The sequence below is a fragment of the Pongo abelii genome, chromosome 20 (assembly GCF_028885655.2).
Source record: "Pongo abelii isolate AG06213 chromosome 20, NHGRI_mPonAbe1-v2.0_pri, whole genome shotgun sequence".
NCBI classification, from domain to species: Eukaryota; Metazoa; Chordata; class Mammalia; order Primates; family Hominidae; genus Pongo; species Pongo abelii.
The window spans coordinates 10,904,411-10,928,769 of NC_072005.2; the positions used below are offsets into that span (position 1 = coordinate 10,904,411).

General features: G+C 53.3%; 2 protein-coding genes across 5 annotated transcripts in view; both read left to right on the top strand.

Moving 5' to 3' along the window:
- The window catches only part of C20H19orf38 (chromosome 20 C19orf38 homolog), a 36,121-nt gene extending 27,765 nt beyond the window's left edge, over positions 1–8,356 (top strand). The window contains exons 7-8 of the mRNA XM_024237592.3: positions 1,704–1,741; positions 7,781–8,356. Coding sequence (XP_024093360.2) covers positions 1,704–1,741; positions 7,781–7,930 — 188 coding nt within the window. The 3' untranslated portion in view covers positions 7,931–8,356. The remainder of the gene's footprint in view (positions 1–1,703; positions 1,742–7,780) is intronic.
- Positions 8,357–10,089: 1,733 nt separating this feature from the next.
- The window catches only part of CARM1 (coactivator associated arginine methyltransferase 1), a 51,762-nt gene continuing 37,492 nt past the window's right edge, over positions 10,090–24,359 (top strand). For 2 of the 4 annotated variants that reach the window (XM_024237075.3, XM_024237076.3), the window contains exon 1: positions 10,090–10,422. In XM_024237075.3, the coding sequence (XP_024092843.1) occupies positions 10,203–10,422 (220 nt within the window). In that variant the 5' untranslated portion in view covers positions 10,090–10,202. Of the gene's footprint in view, positions 10,423–10,830; positions 11,100–24,359 lie in introns of those variants that run through there. The other 2 variants (XM_063719933.1, XM_024237077.3) reach the window with 2 other exon arrangements.

Genomic DNA, 24,359 nt, shown 5'->3' on the forward strand with positions numbered 1-24,359 from the left:
AAGAAACAAAAATGAAACAGAATTAAGTGATCATTAGGTGCTTGCATATTTCATACTCATTTCCTCTGCTGGACGGCCAGCTCCATGGGGAAAGGACCATGTCTATCTCTGGGACTCCCGGGCCACACTTGCCTTCTAGAACATGCTATTCTGCCAGCTTCCCCAAGGGGGTGAAAGGCAGCCAGTCTGTCATGCAGGATGTTCTCTTGAAGGCATCCCAAGCAGAGAAATGTATTCTCTGTACTTCATTCCCGGTCCAACACACACACTCATTGAGCACTTACTATGTGCTAAGATCTGAGAGGGTCCTTTTGTAACCAAGACAGATGTGCTGTCTGTCCACAAGCCCATTCTCCAATGGGAAACAGCCTATGATGGCACCAGACTGTGTCTGGCACAAGGCAGGTGGTCTCCCAAGGAAGTGATGTTTTTCTTTTTTTTTGAGATGGAGTCTCACTGTGTCGCCCAGGTTGGAGTGCAGTGGCACGATCTCAGCTCACTGCAACCTCTGCCTCCTGCGTTCAAGTGATTCTCCTGCCCCAGCCTCCCGAGTAGCTGGGATTACAGGCACGTGCCACCACGCCCAGCTAATTTTTGTATTTTTAGTAGAGGTAGGGTTTCACCATGTTGGCCTGGCTAGTCTCGAACTCATGACCTCAGGTGATCCACCCGCCTCAGCCTTCCAAAGTGCTGAGATTACAGGCAATTACAGGCGTGAGCCACCGCCCTTTTTTTGTTGTTGTTTTGTTTTTTTTGAGACAGAGTCTTGCTCCGTCACCCAGACAGGAGCACAGTGGCGCAATCATAGCTCACTGCAGCCTCAACCTCCTAGGCTGAAGTGATCCTCCCCTCTCAGCTTCCTGAGTAGCTGGGACCACAGGCACACACCACCACACTCAGCTACTTTTTAAATTTTTTTTTCTAGAGACAAAAAATTATGTTGCCCAGGCTGGTCTTGAACTCCTGGGCTCAAGTGATCCTCCCTCCTTGGCCTTCCAAAGCGTGGGGATTATAGCTGTGAGCCACCTCACCTGGCTAGAAGTGATGTTTAAGCAGAGACCTACAAGAATGGGTGATGGAGGCCGAGTGTGGTGGCTCACGCCTGTAATCCCTGCACTTTGGGAGGCCGAGGCAGGTAGATCTCTTGGGGCCAGGAGTTCGAGACCAACCTGGCCAACATGGTGAATCCCTATTTCTACTAAGAATATAAAAATTAGCTGGGTGTAGTGGTGCATGCCTGTAATCCCAGCTATTAGGACGCTGAGGCAGGACAATCACTTGAACTCAGGAACGGAAGTTGCAGTGAGCCGAGATCGCGCCATTGCACTCCAGCCTGGGCAACAGAGTGAGACTCCTTCTCAAAAACAAGAAAAAAAAAAAAAGGGTGATGGAGCAATTGGAGGAGAGCCTGGGGAGGAGGAGGAGCTGGCAGGTGCTCCTTCTGGAAGGCCTGAGATAAGATACCCATTTTCCCGAGGGCAGTGAGAGATCCCCCTAGGAAGGCTGTGTGTAGAAGGACTTGGTTCACTTTGTAGCTGTGAACAGTTCACCGTGCAGAATGGGTTGGAAGGGCGCCATAGAGGATGCTGGGAAATGGACCCCAGTTGCTTCCCTGTGGTCTGGGGGGCAGCGCGGGGATGGCAGGGAGCAGGGAAGTTACAACTGGCCCCCAATCCTGGGTTTTCTTTCTCTTTCTGTTTCAGACATGTCCTTCGATAACTCTCTGTTTACCATCTCCGCGGTGAGTGGTTCTTTTTCTTGGAACCAGTTTTCTGCTGACCATCCTACCGGGAGAACGGGGCGGGCTCAAGGGGCACCACGAGACTAAGTTGACCTGCTGTCTCTAAGCTGCGGGGGGGCTAGGAAAAGCCCAGAATCACTGAACAGGGACTCATTAGTGAGCCAAGAGTTGGCTGTGAAAAAATCCCAGGGGGTGTGTTGATTGAAGGTGGTGACGTCAGGCTGTCTTGTGGCCACAGGCAGGCCCCTTGGGGGTATGTCCTGGCCTGATCAGTGCTGCCTTTGGTCTGAGTCATGACAGCCCCTCAGAATGGTGACAGAGGATTCAGGGTGACCTGGTGGCCTCTCATGGAGGCTTGTGACAATCTGATGCATGCTGTGGTCGGTCCCCTCTGGGTATAAAGAAAAGCATGAAGTTGCTGGGCGCGGTGACTCACGTCTGTAATCCCAGCACTTTGGAAGTCCGAGGCGGGTGGGTCAGGAGTTTGAGACCAGCCTGACCAATATGGTGAAACCTCATCTCTGCTAAATACAAAAAATTAGCTGGGTGTGGTGGTGCATGCTTGTAATCTCAGCTACTTGGGAGGCTGAGACAGGAGAATCACTTGGACCCAGGAGGTGGAGGTAGCAGTGAGCCAAGATTGAGGCACTGCACTCCAGCCTGGGCCACAAGAGCAAAACTCCATCTCAAACAAACAAACAGATAAAAATAAAAAAGTACAAATGCCAAGGCTACCCCAAAATGTAGCTGTGCAGAGAGTCCCATAGACCCAGGTTTAAATCTCAGCCCCGACACTGTGTGACATTGGGGAACAATATCCCCCAAAAGCAGAGGGAGGGATTTCTTTTTTTTCAAGACAGAGTCTAGCTCTGTCGCCCAGGCTGGAGCACAGTGGCGTGATCTCGGCTCACACAACTTCCGACTTCCGGGTTCAAGCGATTCTCATGCCTCAGCCTCCCGGGCAGCTGGGATTACACGCACATGCTACCACACCCAGCTGATTTTTCTATTTTTAGTAGAGACGGGGGTTTCACCATGCTGGCCAGGCTGGTCTCAAACTCCTGACCTCAGGTGATCCACCTGCCTCAGCCTCTCAAAGTGCTGGGATTACAGGTGTGAGCCACCATGCTGGCTGGCTGCGGAAGCTGCTTCAGACAGGAGATCAGGAAAGTCTGAGATGGGTGACAAGCAGGAGGTGGGGAAGATTGGGGATGATTGATCCAGGCTGAGGACACATTTTTGGCACAGCCCAGTAAGCTGGGGTGGAGTGAGGAGTCGAAGGTGACCCCATGGAGAACTTTGATTTTACTGCTATTGAGCTGAGACCCAGGGAGGGTTCCTAGTATATAGGAGGGAGGGGACCGGATTCAGGTGCACACAGGCGCCCTCTGGTGGCTTCTGCAGGAGGACAGATTTGGGGAAAGCGGGGATCAGGGCAAGGCAGGAGCCTGGAGACTGAAGAGCTGGGCCAAGCGTGCACCAAGGGGTGGGTGGTTTGGTCCAAAATGCTGGCAGTGGAGTTCGAAGAAGTGATCAGGTGCAGGTTAGGGGAGATACAGGGGAGAGAAAACACGGAGCTGATTTTTGATGTGGGGGCCAAGGGAGAAGAGGAGGCCAAGGAGGGCAAGGCTTGGAGGGTCAGGAGTGTGGAGTCAGCCACCGCAACCCATGGCGCCTGGGAGCAGATGGAGAGGGGAGTCTGCAGTTCGGGAGAGAGGTCAGTTCTAGAGATAGACTAGGAGTGCCTGGGATACAGATGGTAGGAAGGAAGGGGGCTTGGCACGGGCCTGTGCAGCCCTCTGAGGTCTCTGCTTCCAGAATAAATCCTGAGGCCATAAGAAAAACCCGGCAGACAGGGCTCGATCTAAACATTTCCATGAGAATCCACACCGCACAGAACACCAGCCTGGTGATGCCCCCTCTCCCCACTTTTTGAGGTAGTTTTTATTTATTTATTTTTGTTTGTTTTTTGAGATGGAGTCTTGCTCTGTCACTCAGGCTGGAGTGCAGTGGCGTGATCTCACTGCAGCCTCCACCTCCTGGATTCAAGTGATTCTCCTGCCTCAGCTTCCCGAGTTGCTGGGATTACAGGCGCCTGCCATCACGCCCAGCTAATTTTTGTATTTTTAGTAGAGACGGGTTTTCACCATGTTGGCCAGGCTGGTCTCCTACTCCTGACCTCAGGTGATCTGCCCGCCTTGGCCTTCCAAAGTGCTGGGATTACAGGCATGAGTCACCGTGCCCGGCCTTTCATTTGTTTTTTTACTTTTTTTTTTTTTTTTTCCTTAAATTAAGGACCAGGCGTGGTGGCTCATGCCTCTAATCCCATCACTTTAAGAGGCCGAGGTGGGAAGATTGCTTGAGCCTGGGAGGTTGAGTCTGCAGTGAGCTATGATTGCATCACTGCACTCCAGCCTGGGTGACAGAGCAAGACTTTGTCTCAAACAAACAAAAAATTTCCATATGAAAAGCATTCACATGTCAAAATATACAATAAAGTTTTCTTACTAAGCCATGCCGCTTCATCCATTGGTATTCCTTTCTGCAGACATACAGGTAACCACTGTTAGCAGCTGCACATGGCAAATACATGCAGAGGTGGATCTGTACCTTCACCCACCACCCCTGCCAATTTTTTTTTGAGACAGGGTCTTGCTCTGTCTCCCAGGCTGGAGTGCAGTGGCACCATCATAGCTCACTGCAGCCTTGATTACCTGGGCTCAAAAGATCCTCCAGCCTCAGCCTCCCGAGTAGCTGGGACCACAGACATCCACCACCATGCCCAGCTAGTTTATTTTTATTTATATATTTATTTATTTATTTTTCTTCTTTTTTATTTTTAAATTTTATTTTATTAATTTTTTGAGATGGAGTTTTGCTCTTTCGCCCAGGCTGGAGTAAAGGGGTGTCATGATCTTGGCTCACTGCAACCTCCGCCCCTGGGTTCAAGTGATTCTCCTGCCTCAGCCTCCCAAGTAGCTGGGATTATAGGTGCCTGCCACCAAGCCTGGCTAATTTTTTTTTTTTTTTTTCTTTGAGACGGACTCTCGCTCTGTCACCAGGCTGGAGTGCAGTGGTGCCATCTTGGCTCACTGCAACCTCAACCTCCCAGGTTCAAGCGATTCTCCTGCTTCAGCCTCCCGAGTAGCTGGGATTACAGGGAAACACCAGCACGCCCAGCTAATTTTTTTTATTTTAAAAAATTTTTTTTTATTTTTAGTAGAAGCGGGGTTTCACCATGTTTGTCAGGCTAGTCTCAAACTCCTGACCTCAAATGATCCACATGCCTCGGCCTTCCAAAGTGCTGGGATTACAGGCGTGAGCCACCAGGCCCGGCCTTTTTTTTAAGATACAGTTTCACTTTGTTGTCTAGTCTGGAGTGCAGTGGTACAATCTTGGCTTGCTGCACCCGGGTTCAAGCAATTCTCATGTCTCAGCCTCCCGAGTAGCTTGGATTACAGGCATATGCCACCACGCCTGGCTAAAGTTTTTTTTTTTGGAGACGGAGTTTCACAACTGTCGTCCAAGCTGGAGTGCAGTGGCGCAATCTCAGCTTACTGCAGACTCCACTTCCGAGGTTGAAGCGATTCTCCCACCTCAGCCTCCCAAGTAGCTGGGATTGTAGGTGCCTAATACCACACCTGGCTAATTTTTGTATTTTTAGTAGATACAGGGTTTCACCATGTTGGCCTGGCTGGTCTTGAACTCCTGACCTCAGGTGATCCACCCACCTCAGCCTCCCAAAGTGTTGGGATTATAGGCATGAGCCACTGCACCCAGCCTAATTTTTGTATATTTTTAGTAGAGACAAGGTTTCACCAAGTTGGCCAGGCTGGTCTCAAACTCCTGACCTCAAGTGATCTGCCCGCCTTGGCCTCCCAAAGTGCTGGGGTTACAGGCATGAGCCACCGCACCCGGCCCAGAAATTTCTCATCCTCCCAAACTTGTCCCCGTGAAACACCCACTCCCCATTCTCCCTCCCCCAGCCCCTGGCACCCACCACTCTCCTGTTTCTGTGGATTTGCCTTTTCTGGACATCTCATAGAAATGAGATCACATGATAGTTTTCCTTTTGTGACTGGCCTGTTTCGCTGAGCTTGATGTCCTCAAGGTTCATCCATGCAGTACATAGTCTGTGTCAGAATGTCCTTCATGCCAGGCACGGTGGCACATGCCTGTAATGCCAGCACTTTGGGAGGCCAAGGTGGGCAGATCACCTGAGGTTGGGAATTCGAGACTAGCCTGACCAACACGGAGAAACCCCATCTCTACTAAAACTACAAAAAAAAAAAAAAAATTAGCCGGGCATGGTGGCACATGCCTGTAATCCCAGCTACTCTGGAGGCTTAGGCAGGAGAATCACTTGAACCCGGGAGGCGGAGTTGCTGTGAGCCGAGATCACGCCATTGCACTCCAGCCTGGGCAACAAGAGTGAAACTCCATCTCAGAAAAAAAAAAAGGAAGAACATTCTTTTTTTTTTTTTTTTTTTTTTTTTTTTTTTGAGACAGGGTCTCACTCTGTCGCCCAGACTGCAGTGCAGTGGTATGATCTCAGCTCACCGCCACCTCCGCCTCCTGGGCTCCAGCGATTCTCCTGCCTCAGCTTCCCAAGTAGCTGGGATTACAGGCGCCTGCCACCATGCCCGGCTAATTTTTGTAGTTTTAGTAGAGACGGGGTTTCACCATGTTGGCCAGGCTGGTCTCGAACTCCTGACCTCAGGTGATCTGCCCACCTCGACCTCCCAAAGTGCTGGGATTACAGGTGTGGGCCACCGCGCCCAGCCTGTTCTTCCATTTTAAGGCTGAATCATATTCTGTTGTATGGAGACACCAAGTTTTGTTGATCCATTCAATTGTTGATGGACACTTGGGTTGTTTCCACCTTTTGGCTGTTGTGCAGAACCGTGCCATGACCATGGGTATTCAAATTTCTTTTGGAGTCTCCGCTTTCACTTCTAGTTTCCTTTTGAAGCCTTATACTGCTTTGTCGTTGGCTGAAATGATAAGGCAGCAGCTGACCTGTCTCTAGCTTTCCCCATTACCTTGCTGAGTGCCCGATATGCAACTTTGTAACACCCTTTCAGGTGGGATCGATTATTTTCTTTTTACAAACAAGGACACTGAGGCTGATAATGGGCCTAGGGTCACCCAGCTTGGGAGGGACAGGACTGTGGATGGAACCCCCAGCCTGCTGTCAACTGAGTGGCTTCAGTTCTAGCAAATTCATCTTTCTTTAGGATCAGGGTCAGGAGCCTCCAAGGCAGAGGAGTAGGTAGACTTTTGAGGAATGTTTTGCCCAGAATGGGAGGGGAGGAGGAGATAATACTATTTATTTTTTATCTATTTATTTTTTGAGACCAAGTCACTGTGTTCCCCAGGCTGGAGTGGAGTGGCAGGATCTCAGTTCACTGCAACCCTCACCTCCCGGATTCAGGTGATTCTCCTGCCTCAGTCTCCCGAGTAGCTGGGATTACAGGCGTGCACCACCACACCTGGCAAATTTTTGTATTTTTCTGAGAGGGTTTCCCCATGTTGGCCAGGCTGGTCTTGAACTCCTGACCTCAGGTGATCCACCCACCTCGGTCTCCCAAAGTGCTGGGATTACAGTCGTGAGCCACCGCGCCCAACAGAGGAGATAATATTAATGGTTGTGTTCACTTAGCAAAGAAGAGCTTATGATGTGCCATTTGCTTTATCAGTTTTACTCTTTTAAGCCTCATAGCAGCCCTAGGAAGTGGTGGGTACTAGCATTCTCCCCGTTTGGCAGAAGGGGAAACTGAGGTATAGAGGGGTGAAGCCATACAACTGAGGTTACACTGCTATAAAGTGAAGGAACTGGTGTTTGAATCCATGCTCTCTGGTCCCCAATTTAGCAGAGAGGAAGGCAGGAGAAGGGAAGACCAGGACAGGTGAGTGTGGGTGGGGGCAGGATGAGAGGAGACCTGCTGGGCTGGCAGTCTCAGGCTCAGAACATGGAGAAACCCTAGATCCTGAAACCCCAGATCACCCACTTCTGTGTTTCTTCTTACATGGACAAAGAAAACGATGCCAGAAGAAGACCCAGCCACCTTGGATGATCACTCAGGCACCACTGCCACCCCCAGCAACTCCAGGACCCGGAAGAGGCCCACTTCCACATCCTCCTCGCCTGAGACCCCCGAATTCAGCACTTTCCGGGCCTGCCAGTGAGGCTGAGGACTGGGGGACCCCCCTGTCTCCAGGCATTCGGGGGCCTGAGGTCCCTCCAGCTACTTCTGGGGGGCTGTGTCAGCCACTTTCTCAGGGAATTGGACAGAGGAAAGGAAGGGGAACCCTGGCCTTGGGATTTACATCATAGAGGAGTGGGAGAGGGGACACAGGCATGGGCCTGGCACTAAACAGACAACAGGAAGTTCCCCTCTCGACCTTCGGCTCCTCAGGACCACCAGAGAAGGAGATGTCAAGACCCCTTCTTGTCTCCCAGCTGGGCCATAAGATGTCCCAGGTCTCTGCACACCCGTGGAATTCCTCCCTTCCCCACTGGGTTTTTGAGCATAGGGTGCCCTTGGGTGTGTTGTGTGTCTGCCTGCTGGCTTGCTTAAGTTATTAATTATAACACGGGTCAAGGTGTTCCCAGGCCTCTATGGAGTGGAATCCTTCAAGCTGGGGACCTCTGGATCCCATGGTTGGATGGCTGGGGGATGGAGCGTGCCTGAATTCACCAAATTTGAAGCATCTCTCAAGGGCAGTCAGGTGGTGTATGTGGGGAGTACAGCAGTGCCATGCCGGGCTCTCTGCAACGGTACTTGCATTAGAGGGTTTAGGAGGTGGAATGACAGGGGCAAGGGGTGAGGGACATGAAGGAGAATGAGGGCCCCTCGCAGTGGCTCACACCTATAATCCCAGCACTTTGGGAGGCCGAGGCGGGGGGTTGCTTCAGCCCAGGAGGTTGAGGCTGCAGTAAGCTATGATGGCACCACTGCACTCTAGCCTGGGCAACACAGTGAGACCCTGTCTCAAAAAACAAAAGGGGCCGGGCGCGGTGGCTCATGCCTGTAAGCCCAGCACTTTGGGAGGCCGAGGCGGGCGGATCACCTGAAGTCAGGAATTCAAGACCAGCCTGACCAACATGGTGAAACCCCGTCTCTACTAAAAATAAAAAATTAGCTGGGCGTGGTAGAGCATGCCTGTAGTCCTAGCTACTCGGGAGGCTGAGGCAGGAGAATCACTTGAACCCGGGAGGCGGAGGTTGCGGTGAGCTGAGATCGAGCCATTGCACTCCAGCCTGGGAGACAGAGCGAGACTCCGTCTCAAAAAAAAAAAAAGGAATGAGGCGTAAATGAGGTCTAGGGAAGAGTTAAAGCTGGAGTGCTAGGAAGTGGCCCAAGCTCACTGGGTCGCCCAAAAGGGATGGGGCCACCCAAAATGAAGGGGGATGCAGAGAGAAGACGAGTTGGTGTGGCGGGAGAGGGGCCCTGCGCCGGGCCGGGCTGGACTCAGCATCGTTGGAGGAGGGGCTCAGAGAGGACAGGGTCAAAGGATATCTTGTGAGAAAGGAGACAGTCAAACATAAAGGAATAAGAAGGGAGTGTGGGCAGAGATGATGGGGAAGGGAGGAGGGAGCGGTCGAATGTCGGGGAGGGGTCCTTTCAACCGGGTTCAGGTTGCTCCTGGAGGCCAGGGCTCATCGGAAATCGTCGGTTCGGGGGCGGGGGGAGGAAGGGTGGGGGGCGAGGCCCGGGCGCTGGCCACGCCCTTTCCCCCGCCCATCCCCTGAGCGGGGCGCCTGACAAAGCGAGTCCGGACGGGAGGGCGCGGGCAGGCACGGGGGCGGGGCCTCGTCGCGGCTGGGCCACGCCTCCCTGAGGGCTGCCTCACAAAGCCCGGCGGGCCCGGGGGCGGGGGCCCGGTCTCAGGGGCGTGTCCAGGTCGGGGCAGGGAAGCCGCATCACGACTCGCGGCTGCTCGTGTGGGGCGGTGTACGGGGCGTGTCCACGCGGCCGAGCACCGCCCCCGCTATCCCCGCACCGCCTCACTCGAAAGCAGCAGTTAATAAGGTGCCGGCCTGGGGGCGGGGCCCAGGCCACCGCGGGGCGTGTCCGCGCGCCCGAGCACCGCCCCCGACGCACCCTCCCGCCCCGCAGTTCCCGGGCGGTGGAGCCACCTCACAAAGCGGCGACCGTTCTCGCGGGGCGGGGCGTAGCCGGTCCCACCCCCGGGGCGCCCTCTAGCTCGCTCGCTAGCTCCCTGCGCCCAGGACGGCCGGCAGGGGGCGCTGCGCCACGGGGCCGGGCCGCGGCGACGGTGGCGGCGGCGGCGAGGCGGCGCGTGGCCGGCAGGTGACGCTGCCCGGCTCGGCCTCGGCCTGCACGGCGGCGGCGGCGGCGGCGGCGGTAGCGGCGGCGGCAGCGGCGGCGGCGGCGGCGGCCTGGGCCCGGGCGCAGCGGCGGCGGCGGCGGCGGGGCCTGGAGCCGGATCTAAGATGGCAGCGGCGGCGGCGGCGGTGGGGCCGGGCGCGGGCGGCGCGGGGTCGGCGGGCCCGGGAGGCGCGGGGCCCTGCGCGGCCGTGTCCGTGTTCCCCGGCGCCCGCCTCCTCACCATCGGCGACGCGAACGGCGAGATCCAGCGGCACGCGGAGCAGCAGGCGCTGCGCCTCGAGGTGCGCGCCGGCCCGGACGCGGCGGGCATCGCCCTCTACAGCCGTGAGTACGGGGCCCCGGGGCAGGCGCAGGGCCGGGGCTGCGCACGAGGCCGGCCCGGGGCGGGGGCCGGCGGGGAGGGGCCCTGAGCGCGGGGGCCTGGCGTGGGGTCCCCGGGACTGAGCCGGTGGCCTGCAGGGAGGGAGCGTGGAGGGCCGGTGCCAGGGGACAGACAGAGAAAAGAGGGCGTGCGTGGTGGCCGGAGGGGCGAGGTGCCCAGAGTGAGCAAGGAAGCGCGAAATGGGGAGTGAAGGGCCTGAGATTTGGGAGGGGTGGGTGAGCAGGAAGTGGGGGGCTCTGAGTGGAAGGGGAATTTGGAGGACGCCAGGCGTGGGGGGCTTAAGCGTGGGGGAGGGAGGTCCGGGGTGCGGGAGAGGTGGGCGTCTCGGGGGCGGGCGTGGCCGCCTCTGCAAGGAGGAGGGTGGGGCGTGGGCGGCCCAGGATCCCTCTGGGGACCCCCTGGATAGCTCAGGACGGTCGGAAAGTGTTTGCTGGTCTGGGGCGCCCGCGAGTACCGAGTTCCACCGCTGTGCAAGGTGTGGTGTTCAGGACCCCCGAATGGGAAACTTCGGGATCTGGGGAGAGGGCCCATGCGAGGACGGTGGGAGCCGCAGGGTGAGCTCCTCGTGGAAACGTGGACGGGACGGGCCCCTTCCTGATGCCGGGCTTCGAAGTAAGAGGTAACAGCCTCCTCCCATCTTCTTTTGGGGGATGTGAGACGCTGGTTACATTTTCCGAAGCTGCTTTCAAAACTGACATTTCACTGGGGGGAAAAGAAAATCACAAATGTGTTCGCCAGCACCCCCCACCACCGCTCCCAGTCTTTGTAGTTCATTCTTCTTCTTGTTACTCCTTCTTATCTCTTCTCTTTGATTCCTTGTTCACATTTTGTTACTCTGTGTCATTTGGCTTTGTCTCTCAGGGCTTCTTGCACTGATGCCCTGGGGAACCCCTCAGGAGGCCTCTAGCTGACTTGGGTCCTGTGTGAATTTTTTGCCACTTTGGGAACGGCCCGATTAAAGGAAAGCCCGAGGAGCAGTCCATTCACACTGGGTTTTCCCTGCACCTCGACTTCGAAAACGTGGACTAAAGGAGTTGTGTCTGCTGCCCGAGGGTGCCGTCTCTTTTTGCTGGTGCAGAGCCTGAGTCCTCTTGGACCAGATGAGGAGAGGGGAAGGAGGGTATTTCAGGGGGGGTTTCAGAGTTCAAGGCAGACACTCAGCTCAGCAGAACCCCAGATCATAAGCAAAACCTATTCACTGGGCAAGCATTGGTAGCCAACTTTGTCCTGAACAGAACAAAGTGGGGCAGCGTTTCCAAAACTAGGGTCCCAGGGCTTATCCTCAAAGGAGTTCCAGGAGAGTTGGCTATCATTTTTAAATAAACCTTTAAAAAATTTTTTTAGGACCAGGAGGCGTGGCTCAGCACTTTGGGAGGCTAAGGTAGGAGGATCACTTGAGGTCAGGAGTTCGAGACCAGCCTGGCCAACATGGTGAAACCCCGTCTCTACTAAAATTACAAAACAGCGGGGTGTGGTGGCATGTGCCTGTCCCAGCTACTCGGGAGGCAGAGGCAGGAGAATCACTTGAACCTGGGAGGCAGAGGTTGCAATGAGCTGAGATCGTGCCATTGCACTCCAGCCTGGGAGACAGAGCGAGACTCCGTCTCAAAAAAAAATTTTTTTAGAATAATTTTAGGTTTTTTTTTTGAGACAGAGTCTTGCTCTGTCCCTCAGGCTGAAGCGCAGTGGCTCAATCTCGGCTCACTGCAAGCTCTGCCACCTGGGTTCATGCCATTCTCCTGCCTCAGCCTCCCGAGTAGCTGGGACTACAGGCGCCTGCCGCCATGCCCGGCTAATTTTTTGTATTTTTAGTAGAGACGGGGTTTCACCGTGTTAGCCAGGATGGTCTCGATCTCCTGACCTCGTGATCCGCCCGCCTCAGCCTCCCAAAGTGCTGGGAGTACATGCATGAGCCACCCCGCCCGGCCAAAACAATTTTAGTCTTATAGATGTATTGGCAACATAGTAAGATGTACCATCTTACTCCTGGAGTAACATTTTGTGTTTGTGTTTGTGTTTTTGTTTTTGTTTTGTTGATACTCCTGAAAGTATTACTTGTTATTAAGACAGCACTTCTCTTTGAGAGGTAATTGGTAACTGAAACATTTTTTATTATTAGAGACAAGGTTTCACTATGTCACTGTGTTGCCCAGGCTGCTCTCCAACTTCTGAGCCCAAGTGATCTTCCTGCCTCCCAGAATGCTGGGATTACAGGTGTGAGCCACCCCACCTGACCGGAAACATTCATAAAAAGGAGAAAGTCCACATTCCTCAGAGAGCCTCAGTCCCAGATTCCCAGATGATATATCCTTAGGGGTCTGAAATAATTTTTTTTACACTTTTTCGTTTTTTTTCTTTCTTTCTTTCTTTTTTTGTTTTGTTTTGTTTTTTCAGACAGGGCCTCACTCTGTTGCTCAGACTGGAGTGCAGTGGTACAGTCTCAGTCTCAACTCACTGCAGCCTTCCATGGCTAAAGTGATCCTCATACCTCAGCCTCCCTAGTAACTGGGACCACAGGCATGTGCCACACCCAGCTAATCTTTCATATTTTTTGTAGAGAAAGGGTTTTCACTGTGTTGGCCAGGCTGGTCTCAAACTCCTGGGCTCAAGTGATCCTCCCTCCTTGGCTTCCCATAGTCCTGGAATTACAGGCATGAGCCACCGCACCACCCCTCTTTATCCTTAAGTAACATTGGCATGGAGATAAAAAACATGGGTTCTTGGCCAGGCGTGGTGGCTCACACCTATAATCCCAGCACTTTGAGAGGTTGAGGCAGGCGAATCACTCGAGGTCAAGAGGTTGAGACCAGCTTGGCCAACATGGCAAAATCTCGTCTCTACTAAAAATACAAAAATTAGCCGGGTGTGGTGGTACCTGCGCCTGTAGTCCCAGCTACTCCGGAGTATGAGGTGGGAGGATCGCTTGAACCAGGGAAGCAGAGGTTACAGTGAGCTGAGATCGCACTACTGCATGTCAGCCTGGGTGACAGAGCGAGACCCTGTCTAAAAAAAAAAAAAAAAAAAAGCATGGGTTCTGGAGTTGGAGGTGATCAGTGCTGGGTGTATTAATTTCCCATGGCTGCAATAACAAATTATGACAAATTTTTGGTTTAAGACACAGGAATGGATTCTCTCTCAGTTCGTGGCCAGAAGTCTGAAATCACGGTACTAGCAAGGCCACAATCCCTGGGGAGGTGCTACAGGAAAATCCTTTTGTCTTCCAGATTGCAGTGGATCCAGCTGTTGCTTGATTTGCAGCAGCAAAACCCAAGTCCCTGCCTCTGTCTTCACTCCTGTGTCTTGTGTCCTCTTTTTTCCTTTTTTTTTTTAAAGTGAGATGGAGTCTCACTGTGTTACAGGCTGGTCTCGAACTCCTAGGCTCAAGTGATCCTCCCACCTCAGCCTGTTCTTTTCTTTTCTTTCTTTTTTTTTTTTTTTTTTTTTGAGACGGAGTCTGGCTCTGTGGCCCAGGCTGGAGTGCAATGGCGTGATCTCGGCTCACTGCAAGCTCCGCCTCCCAGGTTCACGCCATTCTCCTGCCTCAGCCTCCCAAGTAGCTGGGACTATAGGCGCCCACCACCACGCCCGGCTAATTTTTTGTATTTTTAGTAGAGACTGAGTTTCACCGTGTTAGCCAGAATGGTCTCGATCTCCTGACCTCGTGATCCGCCCACCTTGGCCTCCCAAAGTGCTGGGATTACAGGCTTGAGCCACCCCGCCCGGCCCCAGCTGTTCTTTTCTTATAAGGACACTGGGCATTGGATTTAGGGCCCACTTTATATCTAGGATGATCTCATCTCAAGATCCTTATCTGCAAAGACCCTATTTCCTAATAAGGTCAACTTCACAGATTCCAGGGGTTACAACTTGGATGTCTGTCTTTTTTTTTTTTGAGATGGAATTTTGCTCTTGTTGCCCAGGCTGGAGTGCAATGGCGTGATCTCGGCTCACTGCAACCTCCGCCTCCCGGGTTCGAGCCATTTACCTGCTTTGGCCTCCCAGAGTCCTGGGATTACAGGGATTAGAGGCATGCGCCACCACGCCCAGTTAATTTTTTTTGTATTTTTAGTAGAGACGGGGTTTCTCCATGTTGGTCAGGCTGGTCTTGAACTCCTGACCTCAGGTGATCCGCCCGCCTCGGCCTCCCAAAGTGCTGGGATTACAGGCGTGAGCCACCGCCACCAGCCTCACATATGGCTAATTTTTAAGTTTCTTCTAGCGATGGGGTCTCACTATTTTTCCCAGGCTGGTGTTGAACTCCTGGGCTCAAGCAGTCCTCCTGCCTTGGCCTCCCAAAGTGCTAGGATTACAGACGTGAGCCACTGTGCCCGGCCAATAAATATTTGTGTCCATGTTACTGGCAGCCATGTTCGTTGGTGTGGCATGAGAATGAGCTAGCTTTTCTAGGAGGAGCCCCCTATGCTCCAGGGCTGCCCCGCTGTCTTGGCTCACCGGCCATGGGAGGGACTCCTGGGCCATGACCTGTACCTAACATAGGAGGCCCAGGAGAGGCACGTGGGGAGGACTTCCAGCCCTGTTCCTTGACGTCTGCACCCTCCAAGGGAAGGATGACAGCTGCAGAAGGGCCTGTCTGTCACTCTGTAGTGAACAGTTACCCACCCCCCAGCCCTTCTTGCCATCTGAAGTCGCCGTGGCCTACATCCATGAGATTGGCCAAATGGCAGCTACCACCACCAGGCCATTTTCCCTGTGCAGAGGGGGAGGCCCTTTGGCGTGGGCTTCCTGGGCTTGAGGAAGCTTTGGCATGGCCTCTGGAGTTCCTGGGCATAGGCTGCCCTCCCTTGGAAAGGAGGCAGTTTCTCAGGGAGGGGTGCCGGGAAAGAGAACAGAACAAACTCTCACTTCCCCAGCCCCGTGGCGCTCTTTCTGGAAATGACTGTGTCAGTTTTCTTTCTTGGTCAGCACGAGTCAGTGTGGCCAGTGCTCTAGACTCTCCCGTCCCCTTGGCTCAGAAGCTTCCACAGCAGCATGGGCTCCGACGGGGGCTAAACTTCAGTTTGTGGGGGGCATGCCAGGGGGTGGAAAGTTCAGAGAAAAACCCTTTGTCCAAAGAAGGTGAAGAATGGCCTGCTGTCACCGAACCGGGGGCCCTTGTGACTTCCTTTGGTTACACTCCTGGGATCCCCCTGACAGCTGGGGCAGGGGTATAGAAGAGCTTGTTATGTGCCCCATCTTTAGGACATCTCGTTGTCAAGCTGGAGTGACAACAGAGAAAGTTAGTAACCCCAGAAAGGCATTTGTGTTTCAGCGGTGCCTGCATGTTGCTAATGGATACTGTCATTTATTGAGCATTTACCCTGTACCAGACTGTGCATAAACTTGTGTTGACTCAAAATGCTTGACCTTGGGGGCAGCTAGGGAAAGGGCAGTGGTATAAATTAGGCCTATGGGCCACATTGAGCCTGTGGCCTATTTTTATCTGTGTTTGTATTTTATTATTGAGACAGAGTTTCACTGTGTTGCCCAGGCTGGAGTGCAATGGCATGGTCTCAGCTCACTGTAACCTCCACCTCCCAGGTTCAAGTGATTCTCATGCCTCAGCCTCCTGAGTAGCTGGGATTACAGGCCTGTGCCACCACCCTGGCTAATTTTTGTATATTTAGTAGAGACAGGGTTTCACCATCTTGGCCAGGCTGGCCTCGAACTCCTGACCTCAAATAATCTGTGTGCCTCAGCCTCCCAAAATGCTGGGATTACACGTAGGAGCCACCGCACCTAGCCTGTATTTTATTATTTATTTATTTATTTATTTATTTTGAGATGGAGTTTTGCTCTGTTGCCCAGGCTGGAATGCAGTGGCGCAATCTCGGCTCACTGCAACCTCTACCTCCCAGGTTCAAGCGATTCTCCTGTCTCAGCCTCCCGAGTAGCTGGGATTACAGGCACATGCCGCCATGCCAGCTAATTTTTTGTATTTTAGTAGCTCACTGCAGTCTCTAACTCCTGGGCTCAAGTGATCCTCTGGCCTCAGCCTCCCAAGTAGCTGGGACTACAAGCACATGTCACCACCCTTGGCTAATTTAAGCAATTTTTTTAGAGACAGAATCTTGCTGTGTTTCCCAGGTTGGCCCCAAACCCCTGGCCTCAAACCATGCTCCTCCTGCCTGAGCCTCAGAAGTAGCTGGGATTATAGTCACCAACCACTGGGCCTGGTGTGGCCTATTTTTGTACAGACAAAGCTAAGAAAGGCTTTTACAGTTTTTGAGAGGTTAATTAGGGAAAAAAACTAAAACCCAATCCACAAACAACAATAATCTGTTGAGACCACAGTGTCCTGCAAAACCTGAAATATTTACTCACTGGCTCCAGGCAGGGAAAGCTTGTAGACCCCTGGGATAAATGAATGAGGCAGGCAGGAGTTAGGGTCTGTGGGGAGTTTGGCCCCAGCCAAAAGACAAACCAAAAAATCCTTCCTTTGTTTTGGGTGTGAAGGGTCCCACTCTCTCAGGCCGAATAGAGCACACTTCTGAATTGTGTGAGCCCCTTGTGCCAATTGTGGCGCTTACTGTATGTTACCACTTATTCTGAAAAGAGTTCTGTGAGGTCAGAGATACCAACCCCAATTTACTGGTGGAAAAACAGAAATGAAAGAACCTGACTGGCCAAAGTGATGTGGTTGGCAGGCAGCAGAGATGGCTTTGGCATTCTGGGCGACTGGATGCCCACCTTAACTGCATATATAAGTGGTTCAGTGACACTTATCTGTTCATCACAAAGACCCAAAGTAGCAGAGGCTTAAACACGATGGCATTTTATTTTTTGTGCTCTCATGCTAAAGTGTGAAGATTGGCAGGTGCCAAAGTCTCCTGGGCTCTTGGAAGTTCCCAGATCCAGGTCCTCCCCGCAGCCTTTTTTTTTTTTTTTTTTTTTTTTTTTTTGCGATGATGTCTCGCTCTGTTGCCCAGGGGCTGCAGTGCAGTGGCGCGATCTCGGCTCACTGCAACCTCCGCCTCCCAGGTTCAAGCGATTCTCCTGCCTCAGCCTCCCAAGTATCTGGGACTACAGGCGTGTGTCACCACGGCTGGCTAATTTTTGTATTTTTAGTAGAGACGGGGTATTGCCATGTTGGCCAGGCTGTTCTCAAACTCCTCACCTCAGGTGATCACCTGCCTCGGCCTCCCAAAGTGCTGGGATTAGAGGCCACTGCCCCAGGCCGATCCTCCACTATTATTAAGGTGAGGTCTTGTCCTCAGTTTTCAGCATGGCTGCTGGAGTCCCGCCATTACACCCTGGCTTCCAGACAGCAGGACAAAGGAAGGGACAAAGGAGAGAGGGGGCAAAGGTCACATCCCGGTGTTTATTAAGAAAGGTTCCCGGTAGCTGATGCAAGGTGCTTCTGCTTTCATTTTGTTGGCTAGAATGTAGTCACATGACCACTGCCAGCTGCAAGGGATGCTGGGAAATGTAGTTTTCAATCTGAGCGGCCATGTGCTCAGCTGAATTTAGGGTTCCAGTTTCCATGGACAAAGAGAGAACATACAGGGAGTCACCTTGGCCACAGTGGGTAGGATCTGGACCTGGCCAGAATGTTGGGAAGGATGTTTCTGGGTTATGGAGAGGTGCTCCAGTGGGCCAGGGCTGGAGACAGTCACCTGGCTTGGAGCACAGGGTCCCCTGTGAGGAGTGGAGGGGCTAAAAGTGGAAACAGGGCTGGGTTGGAATCGAGGATTTTTTTGGATTTGTTGGAGATGGATTCTCGCCCTGTCACCGAGGCTGGAGCACAGTGGCTCAATGTCGTCTCACTGCAACCTCTAGCCTCCCAGGTTCAAGTCATTCTCCTGCATCAGACTCCCAAGTAGCTAGGATTACAAGTGCGTGCAACCACACCCAGATAATTTTTGTATTTTTAGTAGATACAGGGGTCTCACCCTTTTGGCCAGGCTGGTCGTGAACTCCTGACCTCAAGTGATCTGCCCACCTTGGCCTCCCAAAGTCCTGGGATTACCGGCATGAGTCACTGTACCCAGCCTCAGGTGAAATCTTAATGGAAGGTGGCCAGTGCTGTGAGCAGCTCTTGGTCACCAAGCACTGGCCCTCTGTATGGGGGGTCTGGATGAGATGGGTGGGCAAGGCCTTTCAACAGAAGCTGGAGTGTAGTGTGAACTTGTTAATGACTTTGAGATGCCAAGCCTCACACACCTCAGACCAGGTTGGATTTAGTAGGTGGAGAGGCTCAGGAAGACCTCTGTGGCAGGTGTGTCTCCTTTCAGTGGAAACCTGCTCTGCTCCTAAGGTCTGCTGGAGAACCTGGGAGGTGGTGAGTTTGCAGAGACATACGGGGAAGCAGCCACTTAAGCGAGGGCAAGATGGAGGGGCCCACCTGGGCCACAGCTGGCTGCTTGAGGTGGCGAGTTGAGGCTGGGAGGGGTTTCCGTCAGTTCCGTCAGCTCAGAGCTAGGATTTTTTTTCTCTTCTTTTTTTGAGACAGGGTCTTGCTGTGTCACCCAAGCTGGAGTGCAGTGACACAATCATAGCTCACTGCAGCCTTGAACACCCAGGCTCAGGGGATTCTTCCACTCTCAGCCTCTCTACAGGCTGGGACCACAGGCACACATCACCATGCCTGGCTAATTTTTTTTTTTTGTAGAGACAGAGTCCCACTATGTTGCTCAGGCAGATGTGAAACTCCTGGGCTCAAGTGATTCTCCTACCTTGGCCCCCAAAGTGCTTGGATTACAGATGTGAGTCATGGCAGCCGCGGCTCCAGAGCTCGGATTCTTAATCTGGTCTGTGGATGGCCCCTGGGGGCGGTCCCATGAGCCCCTCACAATTGGACACAGTTTTGCAAAGGGGTAAAAGGACAAGAATCGGTGGCTGTGACCTTGGATGAGCCTCTGAACTTCACTTTCCCTCCCTGAAAGGGGGCAACAGTGGCACTTCCCTGGAGGTTTTCGTGGAGGAGAGGAAACACGTAAAATACTTCACCCCAGTTGGGCACAGAGGCTCATGCCTGTAATCCCAGGTTTTGGGATGCCGAGGCAGGAGGGTGGTTTGAGTCCAGGAATTTACGACCAGCCCGGGAAACACAGTGAAACTGTATCTCTTAAAAAATAATTAAAAAAACATTAGCCGGCATGGTGGCACATGCCTGTAGTCCCAGCTATTCCAGAGGCTGAGGCGGGAGGATTGCTTGAGCCCAGAAGCTTGAGGCTACAGTGAGCCATAATCGTACCACTGCACTCCATCCCGGGAAACAGGGCAAGACCTTGTCTCTAAAAAAAAATGCTTCTTGCTTGATGACTTGTGATATATGAAAAGGAAGAAAAAGAAAAGCTTTGCCCTGTGTGCCTGGCCCAAAGTAAGTGCTCCATAAATTGGCCATAGTGTAGCTGTGGATTCTCTGCACATTTTTCTGTGCAGAACCTCCCCTGATTTCAGTCAGCTTCTCAGAAGGATCTGTGACTGAGAAAGGGTACCAGTCCCTGGAGGACAGCACCAGATTGGGGAGTGTAGTCTGCCCTGGCTGGTAAGGGATTGGGGGGCTCTCTGCGCAGGGCCAGAACACCTCTCCGGGGACAGGCGAGAAGCTTTGAAAGGGCAGGCAGGAGAGGGCAGCAAGGTCAGATGCTGTGAGGTCAGAGTGGGAGCCAAGGGGCGGTCACTGCATTTCTGATCAGGAGGTCACAGGTGACCTCAGAGAGCAGCCCCCTGGAGGGCTGGGGTGGGGGAAGGGCCAGCCAGATGGCAGGTCTTGGGGGAGATGACAGTGGAGCTGCAGAGAGAGCAGGGGGGACAGTGACCTTTCCCAGCCCACTGCGACCCACCCTTTCATTCATTCAGCCAGAAACATGCAGCGAAAGTGGACTCGCCGTCTCCATAGTGCGGTAGCCCCCATCCAGCCAGCTTGAAATGGTCAGCAGAAATTCACCGAGCGTCTGCTGTGCACCAGTTACTGTTTTAGGAGCCCAGGGATGTGGTGACACCAGTGATAAACACAAGGTCCCACATTTGCGGGCCTGGGGACATTGCCTGACGAGCGCTAAATCTGCAATCACTTAAAACAAAATGAGCTGAGGGGCTCCAGGATGCTGGGGGAGGGGCTCTGCTTAGAGGGAGGCTGAGGGCAGAGTCGTGCTTGTGGTAAGAGTTCTAGCAGGGGCCAGCTGGCAAGTCCTGATCCACTCCTTAGCATCCCGGTGACCACTTTGTGCCTCAGTTTCCTTGGCTGTCAGTTGTGGATCTTGACATCGTCTACCTTAGAGGGTTGTTGTGAGTGGCGAGCTGATAGAAGTAAAGTGGTTAAAATAGCGTCTGGCACTGCAGGAGGGAAGACCTCCTCTGGGAATTAACTTGTGGACCTGGCATGGCCAAGGGCACGCAGTGGGGGGGATGGGGAGGCAAGGGACGCCTGTGATGGAGGCTGGGCTCCAGCCGTGCTCTGGCCCGCTGTGCTTTCCTAGCAGGGCGATCGTGGGCAAATGCCTCAGTGTCCCTGAACCTCAGCTTCCTTATTGGTGGGAGGATTCGGTGAGTGGCTTCCCTGGTGGAAAGTGGCCTTGGCCAGAGTAGGCATCTGTGGCTGGACTCTATACAGAGCCCTGCCCAAGTCGGACACAGCCCCCCAGTCTCCAGTGCACTCTGTCTTTTTTTTTTTTTTTTTTTTTTTTTGAGACAGGGTCTCACTCTGTCGCCCAGGCTGGAATACAGTGGAGCGATTTCTGCTCACTGCAACCTCCGCCTCCCCAGGTTCAAGTGATTCTTGTGCCTCACCCTCCCGAGTCTCTGGGACTATAGGCGTGTGACACCATGCCTGGCTAATTTTTGTGTTTTTAGTAGAGATGGGGTTTCACCATGTTAGCCAGGCTGGCCTCGAACTCCTGACCTCAGGTGGATCTGCCCGCCTTGGCCTCCCAAAGTGCTTGGATTGCAGACATGAGCCACTGTGCCCGACCTCAGTCTTGGGGAGCAGAGAGAAGGCAGACAGAGAACCCCATCTCCTCTGCTGGCGAAGTGGTCTAGGGAGCACCTTGAAGAGAATGGCAGCTAAGGAGAGGTAGGGGAGAGGCTGGCCTGGCCAGAGAGAGGTGAGCTGCAAAGGAGGGGGACCCAGGGACCCGCAGGGTCTCTGTGGTCAGCCCTGCTACTTTCTGCCGGATGGCTGGAATGCTATCCCTGGCCTCCCAGCACTCTCTGGGTTAGAGGCTGCAGGCGGTCCTGATTAGCACACATGGGAGCCTCACCTTGGCGTGACCTTGCGACCTTGTCCAGGGAACTGTGGTTCTCCCTCCAGTTTCCTCCCATTAAATGGAGGGGCTTTCGAGGATTGGCCCACACCCAACATAGGTGAATCCTTGGTCTCCTGAGCCTGCTACGTGGCCTGGGAGAGAAGATGTATCCCAAGACAGCCAGGTGTGGGGGTAGATAGGACACAGAGGAGCCCTGGGAATCCTGCCCAAGACCCCCTTGTCCCCAGTGATTGAGGAGGAGTCCCTTTCCCCGGTGTGGTTTATCTGTCCCAGGGGCCTTCTCCGGGACCCTCTGGATCTGCTTCCTGATCTCACTCTGGGGACCTGCTTGGGGAGCTTCACAATTCAGTCTCAAGAATCGCGCAGGGCGGACCCTCAGCAGCCTCCAGATCTGCCCAAAAAATCCACGGTGCCTGCCCTGCCACTTTTTTGTTTGGTTTAAGAGACGGGGTCTCGCTGTGTTCCTCAGGCTGGCGTGCAGTGATGTGATCATAGCTCACTGTTAGCCTTGAAATCCTGGGCTCAAGCAATCCTCCTGCCTTAGCCTCCTGAGTAGCTGGAACTACAGGTATGCGCCACCACGGCTGGCTAATTTTTTTAAAAAATTGGCTGGGAGTGGTGGCTCACACCTGTAATCCCAGCACTTTGGAAGGCTGAGGCAGGTGAATCACTTGAGGTCAGGAGTTCAAGACCAGCCTGGCCAACACGGTGAAACCCCATCTCTACTAAAAATACAAAAATTAGCTGGGCATGGTGGTGTGCACCTGTAATCCCAGCTACTTGGGAGGCTGAGGCAGGAGAATCACTTGAACCCAGGAGGCAGAGGTTGCAGTGAGCCAAGACCATGCCACTGCACTCCGGCCTGGGTGACAGAGCGAGACTCTGTTTTTTTTGTTTTTGTTTTTCGTTTTGTTTTGTTTTGTTTTGTTTTTTAATTATGGGCCAGGTGCAGTGGCTCACACCTGTAATCCCAGCACTTTGGGAGGCAGAGGTGTGCGGATCACTTGAGGTCAGGAGTTCGAGACCAGCCTGACCAACGTGGAGACCCCTTCTCTACTAAAAACACAAAAATTATCCAGGCATGGTGGCGCATGCCTGTAATCCCAGTTACTCGGGAGACTGAGGCAGGAGAATCTCTTGAACCCAGGAGATGGAGGTTGTGGTGACCCGAGATCACACCACTGCACTCCAGCCTGGTCAACAAGAGCAAAACTCCATCTCAAAAAAAAAAAAAAAAAAAAACCATAGAGATGCACTCTCAGTATGTTGTCCAGGCCAGTCTCAAACTCCTGGACATAAGCAGTCCTCCCCTCCTTGGCCTCCCAAAGATCTAGGATTACAGGCCTGAGTCACTGTGCCCAGCCCAACCTGCCGCTTTGACACTACACAGCTCTGACTTTTGGTTGAAGAATCTGGAGTCCCCAGTTGCCCCCCTCCCCCTGTACTTGCCTTTGTTCCCCAAAAACCAGTTACATGAAGGAAATGGAGACCAGGCCTAACCCAGGGCTGAAGGAGTTGGGTCTGGAGATTCTGGGCCCCTCCTGTGTCTCCTCTGGTGTTGATTCTCTGCATCGCTTCTTTATTTTATAATTTTTTTTGAGACGGAGTCTTGCTCTGTCCCCCAGGCTGGAGCGCAGTAGCGTGATCTCGGCTCACTGCAACCTCCGCCTCCCGGGTTCAAGCGATTCTCCTCCCTCAGCGTCCCGAGTAGCTGGGATCACAAACACGTGCCACCACGCCTGCCTAATTTTTGGATTTTTAGTAGAGACGGGGTTTCACCCATGTTAGCCAGGCTGGTCTCAAACTCCTGACCTCAGGTGATCCACCAGCCTTGGCCTTCCAAAGTGCTGGGATTACAGACGTGAGCCATCATGCCTGGCCGCTTATTTATTTTAATTGTTGTTTAGTCAGTACACACAGACGCCCAGGCCTTAGTTCTGTTTGATGCTTTTGACAATTATGGACACCCATGTCACTACCACCCAAAGCCAGACATGGAACTTGTTCCCCTCTGGGTAGGTTTGCTCAGTGGGACAGCCCCTCTTTCCCTGTCTGTTCCTCTCATCGTTTGTCCCCTGCTGCCAGGCGGGGCATTCTTGTAAACAAGTCCAGACTGGTTTGGGGGGCTCTTTGCCCCCCCACCCCTGCCAGGAGAACCCCCTTTTATTCTTCGTTTTTGTCTGTCTCTTTAAAGCGATTCATTAGCCTTGGCAGGCGTGGGTCTGAGCTGTTTTCCTTTAAGTCGTTGGCAGGTCTTTCTCCCGCTAATTGTGTTCTCGGAGCTGGGGTTCATTTTTGCCGGATGTGTTACACGTGTGCAAGCGTAGTGGTTTTATGTATAGAAAACCTGCCCGGCGGTGTGGGCATGGGTGCCACTCCTGGCGAGGACTGCAGAAAGGCCCCTGGCCAATCAGTGCTCTCGTGAAAGAGGGATGCTCTTGTTAACCATCCCGGGCAGGGGGCATGTGAATAAATAAAGACTGGGGGGCCTCTTGCAGACTGAGGAGGGACATTCCAGAGAATTTGCCACATTCTTCCTTGAACAGGACGGGAAGGCGAAGATAGGCTGGAGCTTCCAGATTTCCATCCTGTGCCCTTGAGGGACCCTCTAGATGCAGGATGATGGGATGCCCGGCTCTTACTCCCGCTCACACACTCCAAGTCTCTCTATC